Below are 20,000 nucleotides of genomic sequence, written 5' to 3' on the forward strand. Positions count from 1 at the left end.
TACAGGACCCACCCACAACCTTGGCAAAACCCTCGATCTAGTCATTTCCAGAGGGATAGAAGTCACAGACTTATCAGTAAATGATATAAATATGTCTGATCATCATTGTGTCTCTTTTAATATTGTACTACATACTCCAAAAATTCATCCCGAAATTGCAATCAAATCGCGACTCTTGGACATTAGAGCAGAACAGCAGTTCATAGCTCTTATAGACTCCATAAATTTAGATATTTTACATCATCCCATTGATCAAATGGTAGAGGCTCTTAATCGTGAATTAGGCTCTGCTTGACAGAGTGGCACCCTTAAAGACTAAAAAAAAAAGGCCCTGTAGCAAACTGACACCTTGATGAACGAAAATATCCATGATCTAAAAAGATCATGTAGGAAAGCTGAGAGAACATGGAGAAAAACTAAGTTACAGGTTCACCGTGCTATTCTAAAAGAAAAAATTGCAAATTATAATAGAGCTATTTGAATGAGAGGAGGAACCACTTCTCTAAGGTAATTGCTGAAAACAGTGGAAACTCTAGGGTGTTGTTCTCTACCATTGATAGGCCATTGCATCAAACACCTTTTGATACACTCAGTCAGGCATCCTCTCTAAGATGAGAAGAATTTGCAGACTTCTTCAAAAACAAAGTCATTTCTATAAGGGAGGCTATTGGTAACACAAGTAATATGTTTGATAGTACACCCAAAAACAGCCCCCAAAATTAAGGTCCTTAAGCACTATTACTCAATCTGAGCTTGGTAAAATTATAACTCAAACCGCTCCTCAACATGTGTTTTAGATCCAATCCCTACTACATTCCTCAAAAAGTATATGATGGCTTAGCTCCCTTTTTTTTCTCAAGGTAATAAATACCTCATTAGAAACAGGTATATTTCCAACTGCTTTTAAAACCGCTGTTGTGAAACCTTTACTTAAAAAGTCAAATCTTGACCATACCAATCTGAGCAACTACAGGCCTATATCAAATCTATCGTTTTTGAGCAAAGTACTTGAAAAAGTTGTTTGCAATCAGTTAAATACCTTCCTCAACGAAAACAGTATCCTTGAAAAATTCCAATCAGGTTTTAGATCAAATCACAGCACAGAAACGGCTCTAGTAAAGATAGTCAATGATCTCAGACTAGCTACCGACTCAAACAAAGTCTCAATCCTTATTCTTCTGGATTTGAGTGCGGCATTTGACACAGTTGATCATAGCATCCTAATTCACCGCCTTGCGAAGTGGGTGGGTCTCTCTGATAATGCTCTAAACTGGTTTCAAACCTACATTACTGGCAGAGATTTTTATATCAGTCTAGGAGATCATGTATCTGAAAAACATGACTTGCCTTTTGGTGTGGCCCAGGGAGCTGCCTTGGTCCCCTGCTATTTTCTCTATATATGCTTCCATTGGGAAACGCCATAAGTCAGCATAATGTAAACTTCCACAGCTACGCGAGATGATACCCAATTGTATCTTTCTGTGGAGCCAACTAACCCAGATGGCCTTTGCTCCCTCACTGCATGCCTAACCTCCATTAATCAGTGGATGAGCAAAAACTTTTTGAAACTAAATGATGACAAAACAGAGGTACTTCTGGTTGGACCAAAACTAAAGTGAGATATTATTCTTAGTAATCTGGGGAACTTGGCACACCAGGTCAAACCAAAAGTAACAAGCCTCGGTGTCATCTTAGATGCAGAGTTAAGTTTTAAGCCCCATATCAGTAAAGTTACTCAGACAGCCTATTTCCACTTGAGAAACATTGCCAAAGTGCGGCCCTTTTTAACTCAACAAGATGCAGAAAAACTAATTCACGCCTTTATCACTAGCAGGTTAGACTACTGCAATGCACTTTCCACTGGTCTTCCCAAAAAACATCTAAAGAAATTGGCTGAACTGCACTGGCTCCCTATTTCCTATAGAATTGATTTTAAGGTTATGTTAATTACTTACAAAGCTCTGAATGGCATAGCACCTTCATATATCTCTGAGCTTTTAATATCTTATCAACCACAAAGGAAACTTAGATCATCCAATTCTAATCTTTTAATCATTACCCAAAGTGCTCCACAAACAAAGTGGAGAAGCTGCGTTTATCCATTATGCCCCAAACTATGGAACACCCTGCCTCTGTACATCAAGCAGGCGAAGTTCAGTAAATATTTTAAAAAGATCTGAAAACATACCTGTACAGGAAAGCTTTTAGTTAACTCATCTTATCCTGTAGACTACATTTTTCAGATTATTCTACATCTGCTACTATTGAGGGCGAGCCAGCCAGAAGCAGATGGGCTCCCCCTATTAAGTCAGGTTCTGCTCAAGGTTTCTTCCTGGAATATGGGAGTTTTTCCTTGCCACAGTTGCCATATGGCTGCTTGTGGGGGTAAGAGGGTTAAGGCTGCCAGTCTTATGACGCCATTTTCTATATTTTTGATATGTTGCTGAGTATAACATAAACAGCAAAGAAAAGTGATTGATAATGACTGACTGACTATTATTGTGTTACATGCTTCAAATGTAAAGCACTTTGAGCTGCATTCTGTGTATGAAAGGTGCTATACAAATAAAGCTTTATTATTATTATTATTATGACCGCCAAGCAGTTTAAGCCGGGCGTCATTTAGGTTTAGTCAGATTTTTTTTTTTTTTTTTTTTTTTTTCTTTTTAGATGTCCAAATTTCCGTCAATGATTCCCGGGACACTGAAAGACCGGGTAGACAAAACTTGGTGGGCATGTAACCCCACATGGATAGCATGGAACCATCGTTTTTCGTTTTTGATCTGTAGCCCCCATCGCTGGACTGCACCCCGAAAGGAGGGTAGGGCAGACACAGTTTTCTGTGAATATCTCGAAAACCGTAGGGTTTAGGAGGACCATTTTTTTTGTATGTTGATCTCAAGGGGCCATGTCAACCCATTCCATAACCACTCATTTCATGTATAGCGCCACCTAGTTAAACACAAAAAAAGTAAAAATGAGGTGGTGTAATTGAAGGTATCTGTGACCTAACATAGTCAAAACTGCACGAAATTGGAAGTGTAGGATCATTATGACACCCTCTGTATGCACGCCAAGTTTTGTGGAATTCCGTTCATGGGGGCCACACAATAAATTAATTTATGTTACTATACACCAACTGGCCTGTAGGTGGCCGGAGACAGTTTTCTGTGAATATCTCGAGAACCGTAGGGGCCTAGGAGGTCCACCTTTTTTTTTGTATGTTGGTCTTAAGGGGCATGTCAACCCATCCCATTACCACTTATTTCATGTATAGCGCCACCTAGTTAAAAATTAAAAAGCAAAAAATTAGGTGTTTTCATCTCAATATCTCTGGCTGACAAGGTCAAAACTGCACGAAATTAAAAGTGTAGGATCATTATGACACCCTCTGAATGCATGCCAAGTTTGTGTACTTTCGTTCATGGGGGCCTTACAATAAAATAATTTATGTGTACATTTAGTGACATACACCAACAAGGATTCCCGGGACACTGAAAGACCGGGTACACAAAACTTGGTGGGCATGTACCCCACATGGATAGCATGGAACCGCCATTTTTCGTTTTCATCTGCAGCCCCCGCTGGACTGGACCCCGAAGGAGGGTAGGGCAGACACAGTTCTCTGTGAATCTTTTATGGTATGTTGGTCTCAAGGGGCCCACATCAACCTGGCTCATAATCACTCATTTGTGATTTGCCCCCGTAAAAAATGAAAATCAGTAGGATTAAAAGAAAGCCAAAATAAATATTCATCATCATCATCATGGCTGCATTTTCAGTATTGGCGAAGAAGTAGTCGCTTGTCCACTAGATGGCGCATCGTTGCAGTGAGGCGTAATTTTGTTGGAAGTTAAAAGTGGGTTGGAAAAAACAATGGACACTTCATACAAGGACTGTAATTTACCGCAGTTTAACATCTAATAAGGATAGGACGATGTTCACATGAAGTGTAATTCCCATTTCTTCTTGAAGCCGAAATAAATCTGAGGATGTTTATCGACATGCTTGGTTTTACTGCAGGTCCGTTAATCTTGTAATATCAATAAGGACCTAGGTAATGTTACCGTTAGCGTTGGTTGAGTGATGGAGGCATTTGATTTATTGCATTTGTAGAAAACTATAAATGCGGTTATACCAAGCAAATGTATAGCAGCACTGTTTGTATCTTTCGACTGTCATTTATTGCACGTGCTACAAAATCATTCTGTGCAATGGAAGATTTACCAACGCTTAATCGGTCTGATACAGTTTTGCCTATACATGCGGGAGAGACTGAGACGCCTGTTTATTATGTTTTGGCGTGCAGGGTGTGAGGGGAATCGATGTGCTTTGATTACAGCTTGGTAGTTGTAGTCTGTGAAATTAAAAGCACGTGTGTGAAGTATCCAAACAATGACACCTTCATTTCATTATGGCTGCTTTAGCAAAACACCTTAAGCTACTGTGTAGTGGGTCCCATTAAGAAGTGGCTACTTCATTCAAGGCTTTCCTTGACTCATGGAGCTGGCGTGAATGTTATTACAACTTTTCGCCACGATATGACAGTTTAAGTCCGCTTTTGATACTGTAAGGCGAAGCCATTGGTTTCCAAAGGAGATTTTATTTGTGTCGCTAGCATAGCCTATTGACAATTTATGTTGTCAATAGGCCTACCTTATAATCCTACCTGTAGCTTAGGAAGCTAACAGCTTTCTATTAGGATCTAGTTTGCTAGTTACCGTTTTGTCATAACTCCCTGATGCATTTTTGCATTTAGAATAGCCAGAGCGTGTAGGCTATATCTCAATCGGAAAATTAAACAATATCGGGTGCCTATGGACTAGGCTGGGTGAACCCAGCCTGATCTGCCGCTATTTTATTTTTGATTTCTTAAAAGATTGAGCTTGGTCTGATGAAAGCCAGACTAGCCATGGACCTCAGTTAAACAATGCAAGGGAACATGAATCAGCCTATATTTGCACTAACAATAACGGACAAAAGCTCTTCAACTTTGGCCCGTTAAAATGTGTATGAACAGTCTAGCTTAACGCATTTCATCAAGGCCCATTTGGACATGTCAGTTATTTGCACCACTGGTTAGATGTAAAACAGCATTTCGTTTCAGACTAGGCTACTGTTACTTAATTTGTGCATTAACAATAACGTTTCAGACTACTGTAACTTAATTTGTGCATTGACAATAAAGTATTACATGAACTAAAGATGACTAAAATCTTATGTAGAAGAAGAAACATTCACAAAAAAATCCATCCATCCAAAAATGACCTTTGTTTTTGATAGCTGTTGAAAACGGCATGGAACTGACAGAGATGTTTTTGTTTAAAAATACATAAAAAAATAAATAAATAAATAAATAAATAACATTATGCTGATACCTTTTGCTTTTCCCAAATACAATGTAGCCTACAGGTGTAAGTGACCTTTCATCAATCCAGTTGCAATGGATGAACTGTGATGAACTGCCCTACTTGTGATTGTTTAGAGATTTTAAAGGTTTTATAACAATTCTACATCTTTGGCTATTCTACAATCTATTCACCTTTTCAGCACCAGTAGGGTACTTTCTGTGCAGCCGCAGACACACACACGCAGGCATGCCAAACAAGCATACACAAAAGTTTCAAGAGTGGGGGATGGAGTAAAAATATGGAGACAAATTGAAGTGTGATTTATTTTCGCAGAACGGATGTACAGGACTGAGCGGCGGTCATATTTTGTACCGCTATGCGGTACATCTAGTTATTATTATTATATTATTATTATTATTATTATTATTAAAATCCTGCACATTGTGGCGCTCCTGAGATGCTGTCCATATGGGGCCAACTGGGCCAGACGTTTCCAGGGCTTCACTGGTGAATGGCTTTCCATGTCGCCGTGGTCACTCACGACCCTGCTGTCCACACACCTGTGGCCTTACCTGCTTAAGTCGACATGTCCGCTGGCTATGCAGTGTGTGTGTGTGTGTGTGTGTGTGTGTGTTGGGGGCTGCACAGTGAAGTGAAAGAGACCCTCAAAAACAGGCCGATGATGCCGCCGCTTTGGGCCGTGATGGGAGATCGTTTCACAGTGGGTGATTTTCTGTGCCGCCGCTATCTTGTTATGTGTTCCCACTCGTGGCGTCCGCTCACCTGTGCCCAACCACACCATGCCACGCCCCTGCCAGCCCCTCTCTAACTCCGCGTACCCCGCGGGCACACAGTCGGTAGGGTGGCGAGGAGGAAGTGTTGTGCTTTGCCCTGAATACCCAGCTCCAGCCGGGGCCGGTGGATGGTGGGGGCTTGACTGCCCACAGCTACGCCTCGGTATGAACAGCAAGGGTGAATCAGAGCGGAATGCGGCCGGTCGGTTTTAATTAGAGGGGGATGCCCTGGGGTTCTGGAAAAATCCTACGCCGGACGCTAGACAACCTGAGCGCCGGGGGCAGGATCAGCAAGAGATGTAAATGAATGACGAGTATCTGTGGCTCTGTGTGTGTGTGTGTGTGTGTGTGTGTGTGTGTGTGTGTGTGTGTGTGTGTGTGTGTGTGTGTGTGTGTGTGTGTGTGTGTGTGTATGTGTGTGTGTGTGTGTGTGTGTGTGTGTGTGTGTGTGTGTGTATGTGTGTGTATGTGTTTGCCAAATAGGAGCAGCAGATGAACACACTCAAGCTCAAGTGCTCAAACTGCATAGTGATACACAGGGATCATTACTGTGTGTGTGTGTGTGTGTGTGTGTGCCTTATAATTCAGAGTGCCTAATATTACAAATGAATCATAAAAGCATGTGTGTGCATTTGTGTGTAGATACCTAACATTACAGTGTGTGTGTGTGTGTGTGTGTGTGTGTGTGTTGCTACCTGAATGGGTCTCCCACAGGGCTCATACACAGCACTATGTGCAGGTTGTTCCTGACGCGCTCGATGAGGTAGTTGAACATGGAGTCGGGCGTCTCCAGGATGTTCTCCTTACGGGCCGAATCTGACAGTGCACTCTGGACCTGAGGCCAGGAGGAGAGGTCAGTCACCACACAATATACACAGGTTCACACACAGGTACAGATGCACTCTCTCTCTCTCTCTCTCTCTCTCTCTCTCTCTCTCTCTCTCTCTCACACACACACACACACACACACACACACACACACGCACACACAAGCAGAAAGACAGGACAAAAAAGACATACAGACATATAGACAGACAGATGCACTCACACACACACACACACACACACACACACACACACACATAGAAAGACAGGAAAAAACAGACATTCAGACAGACAGATGCACTCACACACATACACACACACACACACACACACACACACACACACACACACACACACACACACACACACACACACAAACAAACAGATATATAGACAGACAGATGTACTCACACACACACACAGAAATATATGACAAAACAGACATTCAGATATACAGACAGAGGGACTTGCACACCTCGTCAAACTCATCCGCCTTGTACAGGTTTGGCACCTCCCCGGAGCTGAGGATGTTGTTGATGTCCTCCAGGAAGGACTCGTCCACAATCTGCGTGTCGTTGAACAGGAACACCGTGGGCTTGTTGTCCACTCCTGTCATGCGGTACAGCTTCTTGATGTCTGTGGAAACAACACAAGGAAGGAAGTCACCCAAAAGGTGGCAATGCAACACAGTTTACCAGCAAAACAAACTCTACCGCGTGCCTTGGTCTCTAATGGTGAACACAGGCTGTTTGATCAGGCACAATTAGCACACAATAATCATCTACGAGAGAATGTACACAGAACATATAGGCAAGTGGCAAAAGTTCATTAACACACACAGTACATTTATAGGACATTACGTTTACATTAGTATGAGTATTCCCTGGAGAGAACTGTTTGGCAGCAGGTGTACTGGTTTAGTTCCTGTAGTAAACTGGTTTAGTTCTTGTGGTTGACTGGTTTAGTTCCTGTGGTTCCTGCATGATGTGTGGGTGGAAGGGTGGAGTACCTTCTCTGAACTCCTGCTTGCGGTACAGCTTCGTGACCTCCACCTGAAAGACCAGATACTCGCAGATGTAGGCGGCCAGGCGGGAGAGGCTCTGGCGGCCGGACCCTCCGATGCCCACCAGCAGCATGTTGCCCCGCGGCTGGCTGATCACGCGCACCACACGCGTCACTGTCCAGGAAACACACACACACACACTTCACATATACGCACACAAGACATATACTCAAGCTTCACACACACACACACACTTCACATATACACACACAAGGCACATATGCACAAGCTACACATACACATTTTGTATCACACATACACAGACACACACATAAACACGCACACACAGACACACTATACACACACACATATGCATATCACATATACACGTATAAAACAATTACACACACAAACATATCTAAACGTATAAAGATACCACTGTACAAACATACATAAACATAAATGTGTCTGTGCATGTGTGTATGTGTGTGTGTGTGTGCATCTACACGCATATAGACACAAGCAGCAAGCGAGAAACACAAAAACATTACTGTAACACCCGTACAAGGACGAATGCAACACAGACCCACTTAGTCATACAGAGATGTCAGCATCCTCACAAGGACAAACAAACACACAACACACACACACTCACACAAACACACAACACACACACATGCACAGATACAGCTCAGTCCTCATTCCAGATGAGCGTGGCAGGCCAGCTGTTTTGTTTCAGCGGCGCAGTGAAAAGGTTAGCGTCACTACTAACACGACCTCCGGAGTGTGCATAATGCAGACACTGACAAATGATCATTTCATGATGCACAACCTGCGCTATAGTCCGCTCCAATCAAAACAAACAAGGGCACTATGAACTATTGATTTTTGTCTGTGTGGCTCTGTATCAAATGAATAAACGCGCGCACACACACGCCCGCCTGCATTCACGTACATGCACACACACACACACAAACACACACACACACGCACACACTACACTCCCAATGCCATAACGTACACAAGAGATACAGTGCTTTCCTAATTGCCTCATCTATCAGTGGGAGACAATGCAGAGTTACTTACTGAGCTTTGTGATTTGCGGCGTAATTATACACTGTATACGCTGGTGAGTGATACAGAGCCTAATTACATACTGTGCTGTGGGACTTCCAGACGCATTGTTTACTACCGCGCGGGATTTGCCGTGTAATTTGCAAAGCTGGCGTTCGGTGTATGAGTGTGTGTGTGTGTGTGTGTGTGTGTGTGTGTGTGCGGCGGTGTAATCGGGGTGGGGTGGGGGGTCTGTGTTGTGGGATTTGTAGTATAATTGCGGTGTGATTTGTAGGCTAATTTGGCCTGACCGTGCTCGATGGCGTCGCGGAAGAGCACCAGGCTCATGGGCACCACTCCCGGGGTCAGGCTGTAGTCCTCCAGCTGGCTCTCCATGAAGCTCTTCAGGGCCTTGAAGTCCAGCAGGTCCTCATACACACGCGACTCCCGCAGGAAGTCACCTACACACACACACACACACACACACACACACACACACACACACACACACAAAGACGAGATAAAACATCTATGCATTGTCTATAGTGCACACAACCAGGTGGATGCAGCATTTCCGCTGGTATCTGTAAAATCCTTGCAACCACACCAAGAAAAAAAAAAAAAAATCAATCAGGGCTCCAGACCAACTTGTTGCATTCGCACCCTTAAACATATTGGTGGAGAGCCCTGTCAATCCATCCAGTCATCACTAATCTAGTCCAACCCCTTTGTCCTGATTAGTGGCCCAGCATGCACCCCGTCACTCCGGGTTTATATGACGGAACTCTGGTGGTTAACGTCACCAGAGAGGCTCACCTGCACAAATAAACCTGCGTGTTACATACAGTACAGGTACGAGGCAGTGCAGTTAGGCTGCTACATTGTTGAGTAAAGCATTGGTGAGATTTGTGTTAACCACTGTATGGGGACTTGCGTGCGTGCGTGCGTGCGTGCGTGCGTGCGTGCGTCGTGTGTTAGTATCAGGACGGTGGTAGTGTAGTGGTTGAGAAGCTGGGCTAGCAGGCAATAGCCAGAATAGTTGTGGGTTGAATTCCCAGCTGCCACCGTTTTGCCCTTCAGCAAGACATTTAATCCCAAGTCTCTCTGGCCTGGCCCTTGCAATAACTGACATGTGTAAGTCGCTTTGGATAAAAGTATCAGCTAAATTAATAAGTGTGTGCGTGCTGACTGTCTGACTGGAACTTCATGTGCTTGCTATTTGTAAAACCATTTCTGCCATCAAAACAAACATTTGGTGGACCATCTATCCAAACATCTACTGTACTACCAAACTGCAGACAAACCAACATACACACAAACAAACAAACACACTGCACAGTGATTCACAGTTATTCTTACCAAATATGGGCTGCTGTTTGTTGGGGCAGATGTTGTGGTAGGTCTGCTCAAACAGAGATCCCAGTTTGTCTGACAGGAGACCCACAAACGCCTCCATGTCTGAATGATCCACCAGGCGGTCCGAGAACACCCACAACACACACACACACACACACACACACACACACACACTCACACGCACACATACACATACACACACACACACACACACACACGTGCATGCACACACACACACAAACACACACACACACGCACATGCACGCACGCACACACACACGCACACACACACACACGAGACCCTCAACACAAAGTTCACGGGTTATGGTGGTGGACTATGGCTCCTGGGTGTGTGACAGGGCTACAGTAGGTACCTGAAGCACTCATGGATCCACAGGCGAGTGATGCTCTGTTTGGTGTCATGGAAGTCCCTGTGGGCTCTAAGCAAGCCCTGGAACACCTGCGGAGAAAACCGGAGGTCACACACACATACACACACACACACACACACACACACACACACACACACACACACACACATACATGCACACACAAACACACACACCCACGTATATAATGTTTTTACTCAGCTTGATCAGAGAGCAGCACTTAGCTAACAAGCACTTCAGAATCAGTCAGAAAAAAAGGGGAAAAGCAATTTAATGAGGGATATTTAACAAGGCTTCAGCACACTGCATAGTGTGTGTGTGTGTGTGTGTGTATCCCCTAGCTTGGAGATGCTACTGACATTGAAGAGGTAATGTGTGGGTGTGCCCTACCTTGGAGATGTTCCTGAGGTTAAAGTTAAAGAGGTTGTGTGTGTGTGTGTGTGTGTGTGTGTGTGTGTGTGTGTGTGTGTGTGTGTTCGTGTGTGTTCGACTGTTCGTGTGTGTGTTTTCTTGTGTGTGTGTGTCTGTCCCCTACCTTAGAGATGTCTCTGAGGTTGAAGAGGTAGTGTGTGTGTGTGTGTGTGTGTGTGTGTGTGTGTGTGTGTGTCTATGTTAGTGTGTGTGTTCTTGTGTGTGTCTGTCCCCTACCTTGGAGATGTCTCTGAGGTTGAAGAGGTAGTGCATCTTGGCGGGCGTGGGCAGGAAGCGGGCGATGATGGCGTAGTACAGCTCCAGCGTGGCTTGAGTCAGGATGCCGCCGATGGGCTTCACCTCCTCCTCAAACTCCTGCAGCTTCTGGTTGATCATGGTGCCATAGATACGCTTAATCTGGGACTCCTGCAGCGGACATGGGGAGAGGGGGGTGAGAAGGTGAGAGAGAGAGAGAGAGAGAGAGAGAGAGAGAGAGAGAGAGAGAGATTTTGACTCTGAAGTTTGAGGTAAATAAGGTATATTGAGCTAATATAAAACAACTTTTACATTCATTACATTCATACAATTATTCAGTGATGTAATCATTGTGATGCATTCATTGATGATGCAATATTTCCATTTCCTTGTTCAGAGACTTAACACTTTACCTGTTTGTTAACAGACTTTTTTCAAAACAAGCAAAACAATTCATCACTAAAATGACAGGAGAAGAGATGAGAGAGAGAGAGAAATAGAGAGAGAAGAAGACACACAAACAGATTCATTTCTAAAATGACAAGATGATTGCCTTCACTGCATTTAAAATGTTTTTGGGTAAAAGCATCTGATTACAAACATGCTAAAATGCTAGATGATGATGATGATGATGATGATCGTGATGGTGGTGGTTCTGTGACTAAGGGACACAGGAATAAAATGAGTCGGGGATAAAGCACATGCGTGCAGTAAGAGGGAAGTTGTAATTAGGAGAAGCAGAAGATGGGTGCCATAATGAGAAGTGGGGGGTATAATAGCAAAGACTCGACGTGGAACCAGGGAGTAGAACACGAAAGTGGCGAAGAACAAGGGAGAGGACTGTCATCGGAACAATCAAATCAAATCACACACGCATCTCTACCAATCAATGCTGCTCGGGAACTCTGCAGATCTTATCACGGCCGCCATCATCCCTGTCATCATCTCCCTCTTCCCATCTTCGTTAAGGCGCAATCTTGATTACGCGCCGTGCCACGTGGAATACAAATAAGGGGAGTCTGACACTTCGTCATGGAGACAGGATCACTTAAGCCCATTTAGTCATTATCATCTCACGGTTACGCTGGGTAACTGGTCAATCAGAAGTCATTCCAAAGGGTGTGTGGGTGTAAATTCTCTTCTATGTGTTTGTGAGGGGAAGGGAGGAGTGCAGTGGGCTCAAGGCCAGAGCTTACTAGAGAGGGCCACAGTGACAGAGAGCTTGGCATGGAGTGAAAAGAGATAGAGGAGAGAGATGGGCCCACGGTGGAGCTCACTGTAGATGCCCTCAGTGCACTGGGAGTGGGGAAAACAGTATAGGGGTGGGCCCCACGGTGGAGCTCACTTTTGAGGCCCTCAGTGCACTGGGAGTGGGGAAAACAGTATAGGGGTGGGCCCCACGGTGGAGCTTACTTTTGAGGCCCTCAGTGCACTGGGGGTGGGGAGAACAGTATAGGGGTGGGCCCCACGGTGGAGCTCACTTTTGAGGCCCTCAGTGCACTGGGAGTGGGGAAAACAGTATAGGGGTGGGCCCTATGTTGGAGGTCATCACCACTCACCGCAGGGAAGGTCATGTTGATGAGGTTAAAGCGGCTCTGCAGTCGCCCCGAGATGTGAGTCCTCCCGCCACCAGGGGGCCCCATCGAGGCCAGCAGGTACATGTCCTACCAGATAACACAAAAACAAGTCAAGGAGAACACAACACAGAGCGAGAGAGTTAGACAAACTGGTACATGTAACAACACATGAGGAAACACAAAACTTCTTGTCCTACAACACACTAGTTGTAGGACAACAACTAGAAAAGTTGTTGTCCGACAACACACTAGAAAAGACTAAAAGATTAACACAAGAGTGGGAGACTCTTGTGAGGAGAAATCGAACAGAACATCTACATCAGCTCTTCCTCTGCTAAATGAGACCAACAACAACACAAACATTTGTTTCTATTTACCGGCGGCTCGCTCCTACTTGTCAATGCGCACTTGAATTATCAATAAGATGCGCGGAACGATTCATCAAAACACCGCTCGGAAGTTGGTCGAGCCTGTCAGTTATTGGCTCCCCCTAATTTGCTGCGTTCTCTTGGGCACGCCACACTCTACCTACCCACCCGCCCTCCACCCCCCCCCCAGGACACCCCCACGAGGACAAGCCAGTAATAGGATTTCTCCGTACCACTGTCGGTTGTAGCAGTCGGTAAACAAGAGATGCCCTATCGCGTACTGGCTGATGCCATTGTGGGGGAAAACGCATGTAAAGGTCAAGTCATCGAGCAGATCTGCGTGCCGGGGTGGGCGGGTGGTTAAAGATGGCAGGCCGTCTACCATACCAGGGGAGGGATTATGCCGGGCAGACTAAATGAGGAAATAAAAATGGATTTTTATGTAACACAGACCAAATGGCTACGGCAGGTCTTCATAAATACATGGCATTACAGAACGGAGTTCATTATCATCGGAAGAGATTAACCAAACGGTAGAATGCTTAAGGCAATGTCGATTTTTTTGTTTTGGTCTACTATTTTGGTTTGTTCCATTTTCTGTGCCTGCTTTGGCAAAGTAGGATGTTGTTTTTATTTATATTATTTTTTTGTCTTTTTTTAAAATCAGGGTTTGTCTCTGAAAAACATATGTTTTGGCCCTCTATTTTTGTATTTTTTTCAGTTTGAAGCCTAAAAGTAGTCAGATCAGATGGGGAAGCACAAACCATCAGGCCATCTGACATTTGAGACTCATGGTGCTTTAAGCACAGAGAAAAAGGCGCAATCTGGGAGATCAATGGATTTGAACCGACAATCACACAAAGATGTTTTCAAAGCGTGTGATCCTCAAATCCTCATTACTCTCTGTACCTGAAAATCAAAAGCGTTAAAAAAAAAAAACATGAAAAAAAAACACTTTCTTACTCATTTATTTATTATCTCTGAATATATTTTTTTGTGTGAGAGTGATTCTCTAAATGGGAAGACAGGTATGAAATGGCAATGAAATTACCTCTTTCTTTAACAAGTCTAACTGGGTGTCTTTATTCTTTATAAAACATAACACAATGTATTTATAGTGTTCAGTATACCCAAAAACACAGACAGACACAAACAAACAGAAAGACAGATTTGTGGGCGGACGAATGGACACACATGATGTATTATGAATTCATTGTGGATTCCAAAAGACATAAAGAGAGAACAACAAACAAGCCTGAGTTTTCCCTTGATCTCAGAGAGCTTACCAGCTCTCAACTACATAGTGGAACAGCATCCTATTCTCACATATACAGTATGTAGGTGCATTGGTCACATACACAAAACCTTACCCAGTCTTGTTTTTTTGGATTTTTGATTTGTTCTTTTGTTTCTTTCACAGTGGGTTAAAGGTGCTCTAAGCGATGCCAAGCGTTTTTTAGGCTAAAACTATTTTATGTCACTTACTGCAAACATCACCTAACCATCCGCTAGCTGTCTGTGTCCTAAATACACTGTAAAAACATGCGATCTCTGTGGACAACCCATGCTCCAAAAACGGCAACAAAAACAACCTGGGCAAACCTAGCCCATAAAAACATATCAAACTGTTCCAGCAAATCACAGACGAGATGCGCGTTTAGGAGAGTTCCAATTGCACGGGAGCAGCAACGGAGGGAGGGGTAGGAAGTAGCGAGCTAGCTCTCTGTTTTGTTTGAATGTCAACAGAAGTGACGTTACCCAGCATCGTTTTAAATTCTCCTTTAGCACCTTTACATTCACTCTGATACGTTACCTAAATGCTTTACTTACTTAAATACTTTGGTGCCGTGCCTAAGACATTATAATGAAGGGAAAACTTTGCCAGCAATGACCCCCTTACCTTGACACACTTCAGGGTCTGCTTCTGGCGGTCGTACCAGAAGCCGTAGTCAATCCAGAGACGCAGCAGCTCCAGAGGCGGCTGGGAGCCGAAGTCGTCCACCGCCGGCATGTTCAGGTCATCCAGGAAGGCCAGCATGCGCTTCCCCCCCACCGGCACGTACACCCCCTTAGTGCGCTTCTCCACGCGGCTCTCGATGATGGCCTGCACATTATTAGAGGTGGTCTGGAGAGAGAGAGAGAGAGAGAGAGAGAGAGAGGAGGGCATGAATAATGATTGCTCAAGTTAATGTTTGGATTTAACCTCCTCTATTCGTATGTGTGTGTGTGTGCTATATGAGTGAGTGAGTAAGTATGGCTGTAGGCTTGCCACTGTATGGCCTGTACAGAGCAAAGTAACATTAATAGATAGTTGATATTTCAGCGCTGGGTAAAAGTGGTGGGGTGGGGTGAGGTGAGCGAGTCAGCACTGATGATCCCAGATGATGATGATGATGATGGTGATGATGATGATGACGGTAGATGGTGGGGGTAGTTATGGCTGTATTGATGGCGCTGATGATGATGACCGTGTTCACGGGCTTCGGGGTTTTTGTTCTCTCTGCAACCGCCCACAGAAGCCGGCATGACTCAGCTAATTGCGGCGCTGGCCCGAGGGTTGATGGGTAATAACCGAAGGGAACGTGAATCCCAAATCCTCCCCCCTGGCGATGATGTGTCAGAGTGCAACAGAACGCTCACAACTGTCGACCCATGTTACACCTCCACGTCCAGTGTGTGGTGAGGAAAGGGGCCAGGGCTGAATATGAGGCTGCATGAAGAGCTGTGCTGTTGTGACTCCACTGTGGCTCGGATTTCGGTGTCCAAGCAGGAGGAACGATCGTCTCCAACACACCACTCGCTATAGGAGAATAACCCCCACCCAACGTGGACCATTTTAAGGGGGAAGATTACAGATGCTAGAGAATGGATACAATTTTTATGAATTTAAAACGTAAATTATGTTATTTACTAAGATGACATAAAATAATGTGTCTTAAGTGCACTTTATTGACCTAATACTAATATGAAGTTATTAACATGAAGATGGAGTATACTCTAGTTCTTTCATGAGGGAGATGGATGATGGCATCAGATCACATCATCAGTAACTACATGTCTGCCCCTCTTCGCCCACATTCATATATTCGGCTCTGATTAATCCAAAGCTCTGTAGCAAGGATCACCACATACAACATGCATGACAACACACACAGCACACACACACACACACATTGTGGGTTTCACAAGATATCCATCATGAAATACCCATCACAGTTCACTGACAACAGATTCGGCATGCAAAATAAAAAATGAATCACATCCAGAGTGAATTACGTGAGAGCACAAAGGGTCTCCCTCTCGAGGCACTCCAAATCACAATGTGTGATGATTTTAGTCGGGAAAGGTCAGCATTGTGTTCGACCACCTTTCAAGGCAACACGCATCAAAAACCCCTCAGATAATAGCAAACAGAGCTCTCATGCTTCCATTTTTTTATTTATTCATTCATTCACTTATTTATATATTTATCCGAGTCAGCTCACCGTGACAGAATGCAATTCTCTACAGGAGTTACACAATAAATAATCAAGAGCTCTCACCGCCTCCAACAAACACTTGTGTTTGTCAGAAAAAATGAAATAAAATAGCTGCCTTTGACAGTTCCCATTTGCCCGACAGAACAGGATGTGAGTGGCACTGCTGACATGTAAACACTATTAGAGATACTGCCTGCACTGCTAGTCAACTGTGGCGGAGAGAGCTTTTTCAATCTGCGATAAAAAATCACTCTTATCATTCGATATGGCGATGATATAGACTCCTCTAATCCTATTTTAAAGGCAGCATACTGTAACCCTTGTGAACCGTCAGTCTGAGCAGTATAGTGCACTACTTCTGCATTCACAGCATAGGCCCGACTTTACGCACTCAGAGAAAAGAGACGGAGACTAACCTTCTAAATCTGTGTGCATTTACTGCAATATTCGAGATGGGCCAAATGGCTCTGGTTGAAAGCTGGGCATATGAGGGAGGTCTGCTCCTCTGGGAGTGTGTGCATGCATGCACACATTTTTTCCCCCTGAATATAGGAACATTTAATACCAATAATAAATACCACACTTGGGTGTACTCAGAATGGGTGGTCTTCAGCTGAATATTGGTGCTTAGTGGTTTGGCTGTCCAAGACGCTGTTGTATAGACTAAAAACATTTTCGGTGGAATCCCCAACAGTCACAGGGACCACAAGAGGAACATGACTCCGAAGCAGAAGCAGAAGCAGCAGTAAGTTCCAGAGCAGCATTCAGCCGAGTGTCACCTGACATGACCCTTTACTGGAGTAAGTTCATGTGCTCAACCCAAAATCAATCTCAAAGAGTTCAATTGAAGTACGCATGAGTCACTCAGTTAGGATAGCAACTGAGGCAGCCTTCATGTACAGTATGTGTTCCTGACACACAACCAAAAGCAAAGCTGGGGAGTCCGTCTCTATCTTCAATAATCTCTTGGACCCACCTCTTCCGAGATTACCGCACCTCCTAACACTAACAGACCTAGTCTAACTTGCACTTACCATACACTTCCTTTCTACCCACTACTGTCTCTTAACTACTTTTTTTCACTTGATTGCTTGTTCTGGTTGTCACTTGAGTAAGACTTCATCCTCTGGCTATCTTGTATTATATATTATGTGTAAAGGTAGTATTTGTTGTACATATTGGGTAACACTTTACTTGAGCTTTACTTGAGCTTTACTTGAGCTCTCGTCGTTCTGTCTTCCACATTCATGAAAGGTTTGGTATGAATGTTGAGTCATGTCTCATGAAACAGTCATGAATGCCTTATGTGCAGTTTATGAAAGCTGCTATGAATGTGTTATGAACTCACCCGTCAAGTAAAGTGTTACCACATATTGCATATTGTATTTGTTGTATATTGCATATTGTATTTGTTGTATATTGCATATTGTATTTGTTGTATATTGCATATTGTATTTGTTGTTGTTGTATATTGCATATTGTATTTGTTGTATATTATACAACAATTGGGTTCTATGGAACTATTTATTTGTTTCTGATTGGCCGACAGACGTTCCATGAGTTGGAATATCCCTGGACATTTCAACTCAGACTTTGCACAGCTAATAATAAATCACTCCACGATACAATGCGAAGATTTGACACAATGTTCTCATCCCAGCTCTCCACTATTCCACTCCACTATTTCAAGCAATGGGTTACTCCTTAGCAAACCATAACGAAACAGTGCTTCACAACATCTGTGGATTAAGCCACACAGTCAACTCAATGTAAGTAAGATAAACGAGGATGCTAATTGTTCTTAGCATTGCCAGCATTGTGTATAATATGATTGTCACTTGGAGGAGACTAACCAGAGACGGTTGATAAAGCATATTAAGGATCTTTGGACTAACGTTAGCATAATTAGCTAACCGCTGCTATCGTGCTAGCATCGTCACGTCAGGCTGTGCACAGTAATATAACATTTATTCACCATAAATTAATAAAGTTGAGTGGTTCTGCAATGTAGACAATGTTTCCGTTTTTTTGCAGTACCATGTCCCTTACATGACATGGCCCATTGTCCTTGTAACATGCATTCAGCAAACCTAGATATGAATGTGATTTCAGCCCGACTTTCAACATTTCTTTCAAGAAGACATGTAAACCACCAAGACCGTGAATGAGGGATCTGGAATGTTGGTTACCTAGCAAACCAAGATGCTGTCTATTGAAAAGGAACTATTTTTTTGATCATTATAACGATGTCGAAATTAACATTTTTAAACAATAATGGAGTGTTTTCAGATTATTTAGTTTGTTGTAGAATTGTTGTATATAAAGCAATATAGACGAGTGAGAGTGGGGTTGGTCATGGATATTCCCACGGCTGTTGTTGCCTGCGCCACTTTCGGCCTCCCGCCCCGTGGCCACTGACGAACAACACCGATGGGAATATCCATGACCAACCCCACTCTCACTCGTGCTATATTGCTTAATTGCATATTGTATTTGTTGTATATTGCATATTATAGTATCTGTTGGATAATGCATATAGTATTTGTTGTATATTGCATATTGTATTTGTTGTACATATTGCATATTGTATTTGTTGTATATTGCATATTGTATTTGTTGTATATTGCATATTATAGTATCTGTTGGATAATGCATATAGTATTTGTTGTATATATATAGTATTTGTTGTATATATAGTATGTGTTGTATATTGCATATTATAGTATATGTTGTATATTGCATATAATATTTGTTGTATATTGCATATTATAGTATCTGTTAGATAATGCATATAGTATTTGTTATATTGCATATAGTATTTGTTGTATATATAGTATTTGTTGTTTATTATAGTATTTGTTGCACATGGTATATACTCAACCTGCATCTCGATCTCAACCAGCAGATCTCAACCGGCAACCAGCATGCAAGCAGATCTCAACCGACAACCAGCAGCACGCAGCAGCCTCAAGCCTATCTACCTCCGCCATGCCTAATGGCAGAGCGTTATTACACAAACTACATCATTTTAAAATAAATAATAACGCTAATTATTATTTTGCACTAAATCATATTATTTTACATTATCCGGCTCAAGATATATACAGACACATCAGATATCCCTTGTCCAATCGCTTGT

The 20,000-nt window shown here is 43.3% G+C and overlaps 1 protein-coding gene across 1 annotated transcript in view; it reads right to left on the reverse strand.

The window, feature by feature from the left end:
• Nucleotides 1-20,000, reverse strand: part of dnah2 (dynein, axonemal, heavy chain 2) — a 246,312-nt gene that overhangs the window by 60,196 nt on the left and 166,116 nt on the right. Inside the window, 9 exon segments of the mRNA XM_048236061.1 lie at nt 6,841-6,980; nt 7,446-7,606; nt 7,980-8,147; nt 9,338-9,487; nt 10,386-10,516; nt 10,757-10,842; nt 11,420-11,608; nt 12,997-13,101; nt 15,283-15,507. Coding sequence (XP_048092018.1) covers nt 6,841-6,980; nt 7,446-7,606; nt 7,980-8,147; nt 9,338-9,487; nt 10,386-10,516; nt 10,757-10,842; nt 11,420-11,608; nt 12,997-13,101; nt 15,283-15,507 — 1,355 coding nt within the window.

Source organism: Alosa alosa, chromosome 24 (genome assembly GCF_017589495.1).
Source record: "Alosa alosa isolate M-15738 ecotype Scorff River chromosome 24, AALO_Geno_1.1, whole genome shotgun sequence".
In the NCBI taxonomy this organism is placed as follows: domain Eukaryota; kingdom Metazoa; phylum Chordata; class Actinopteri; order Clupeiformes; family Clupeidae; genus Alosa; species Alosa alosa.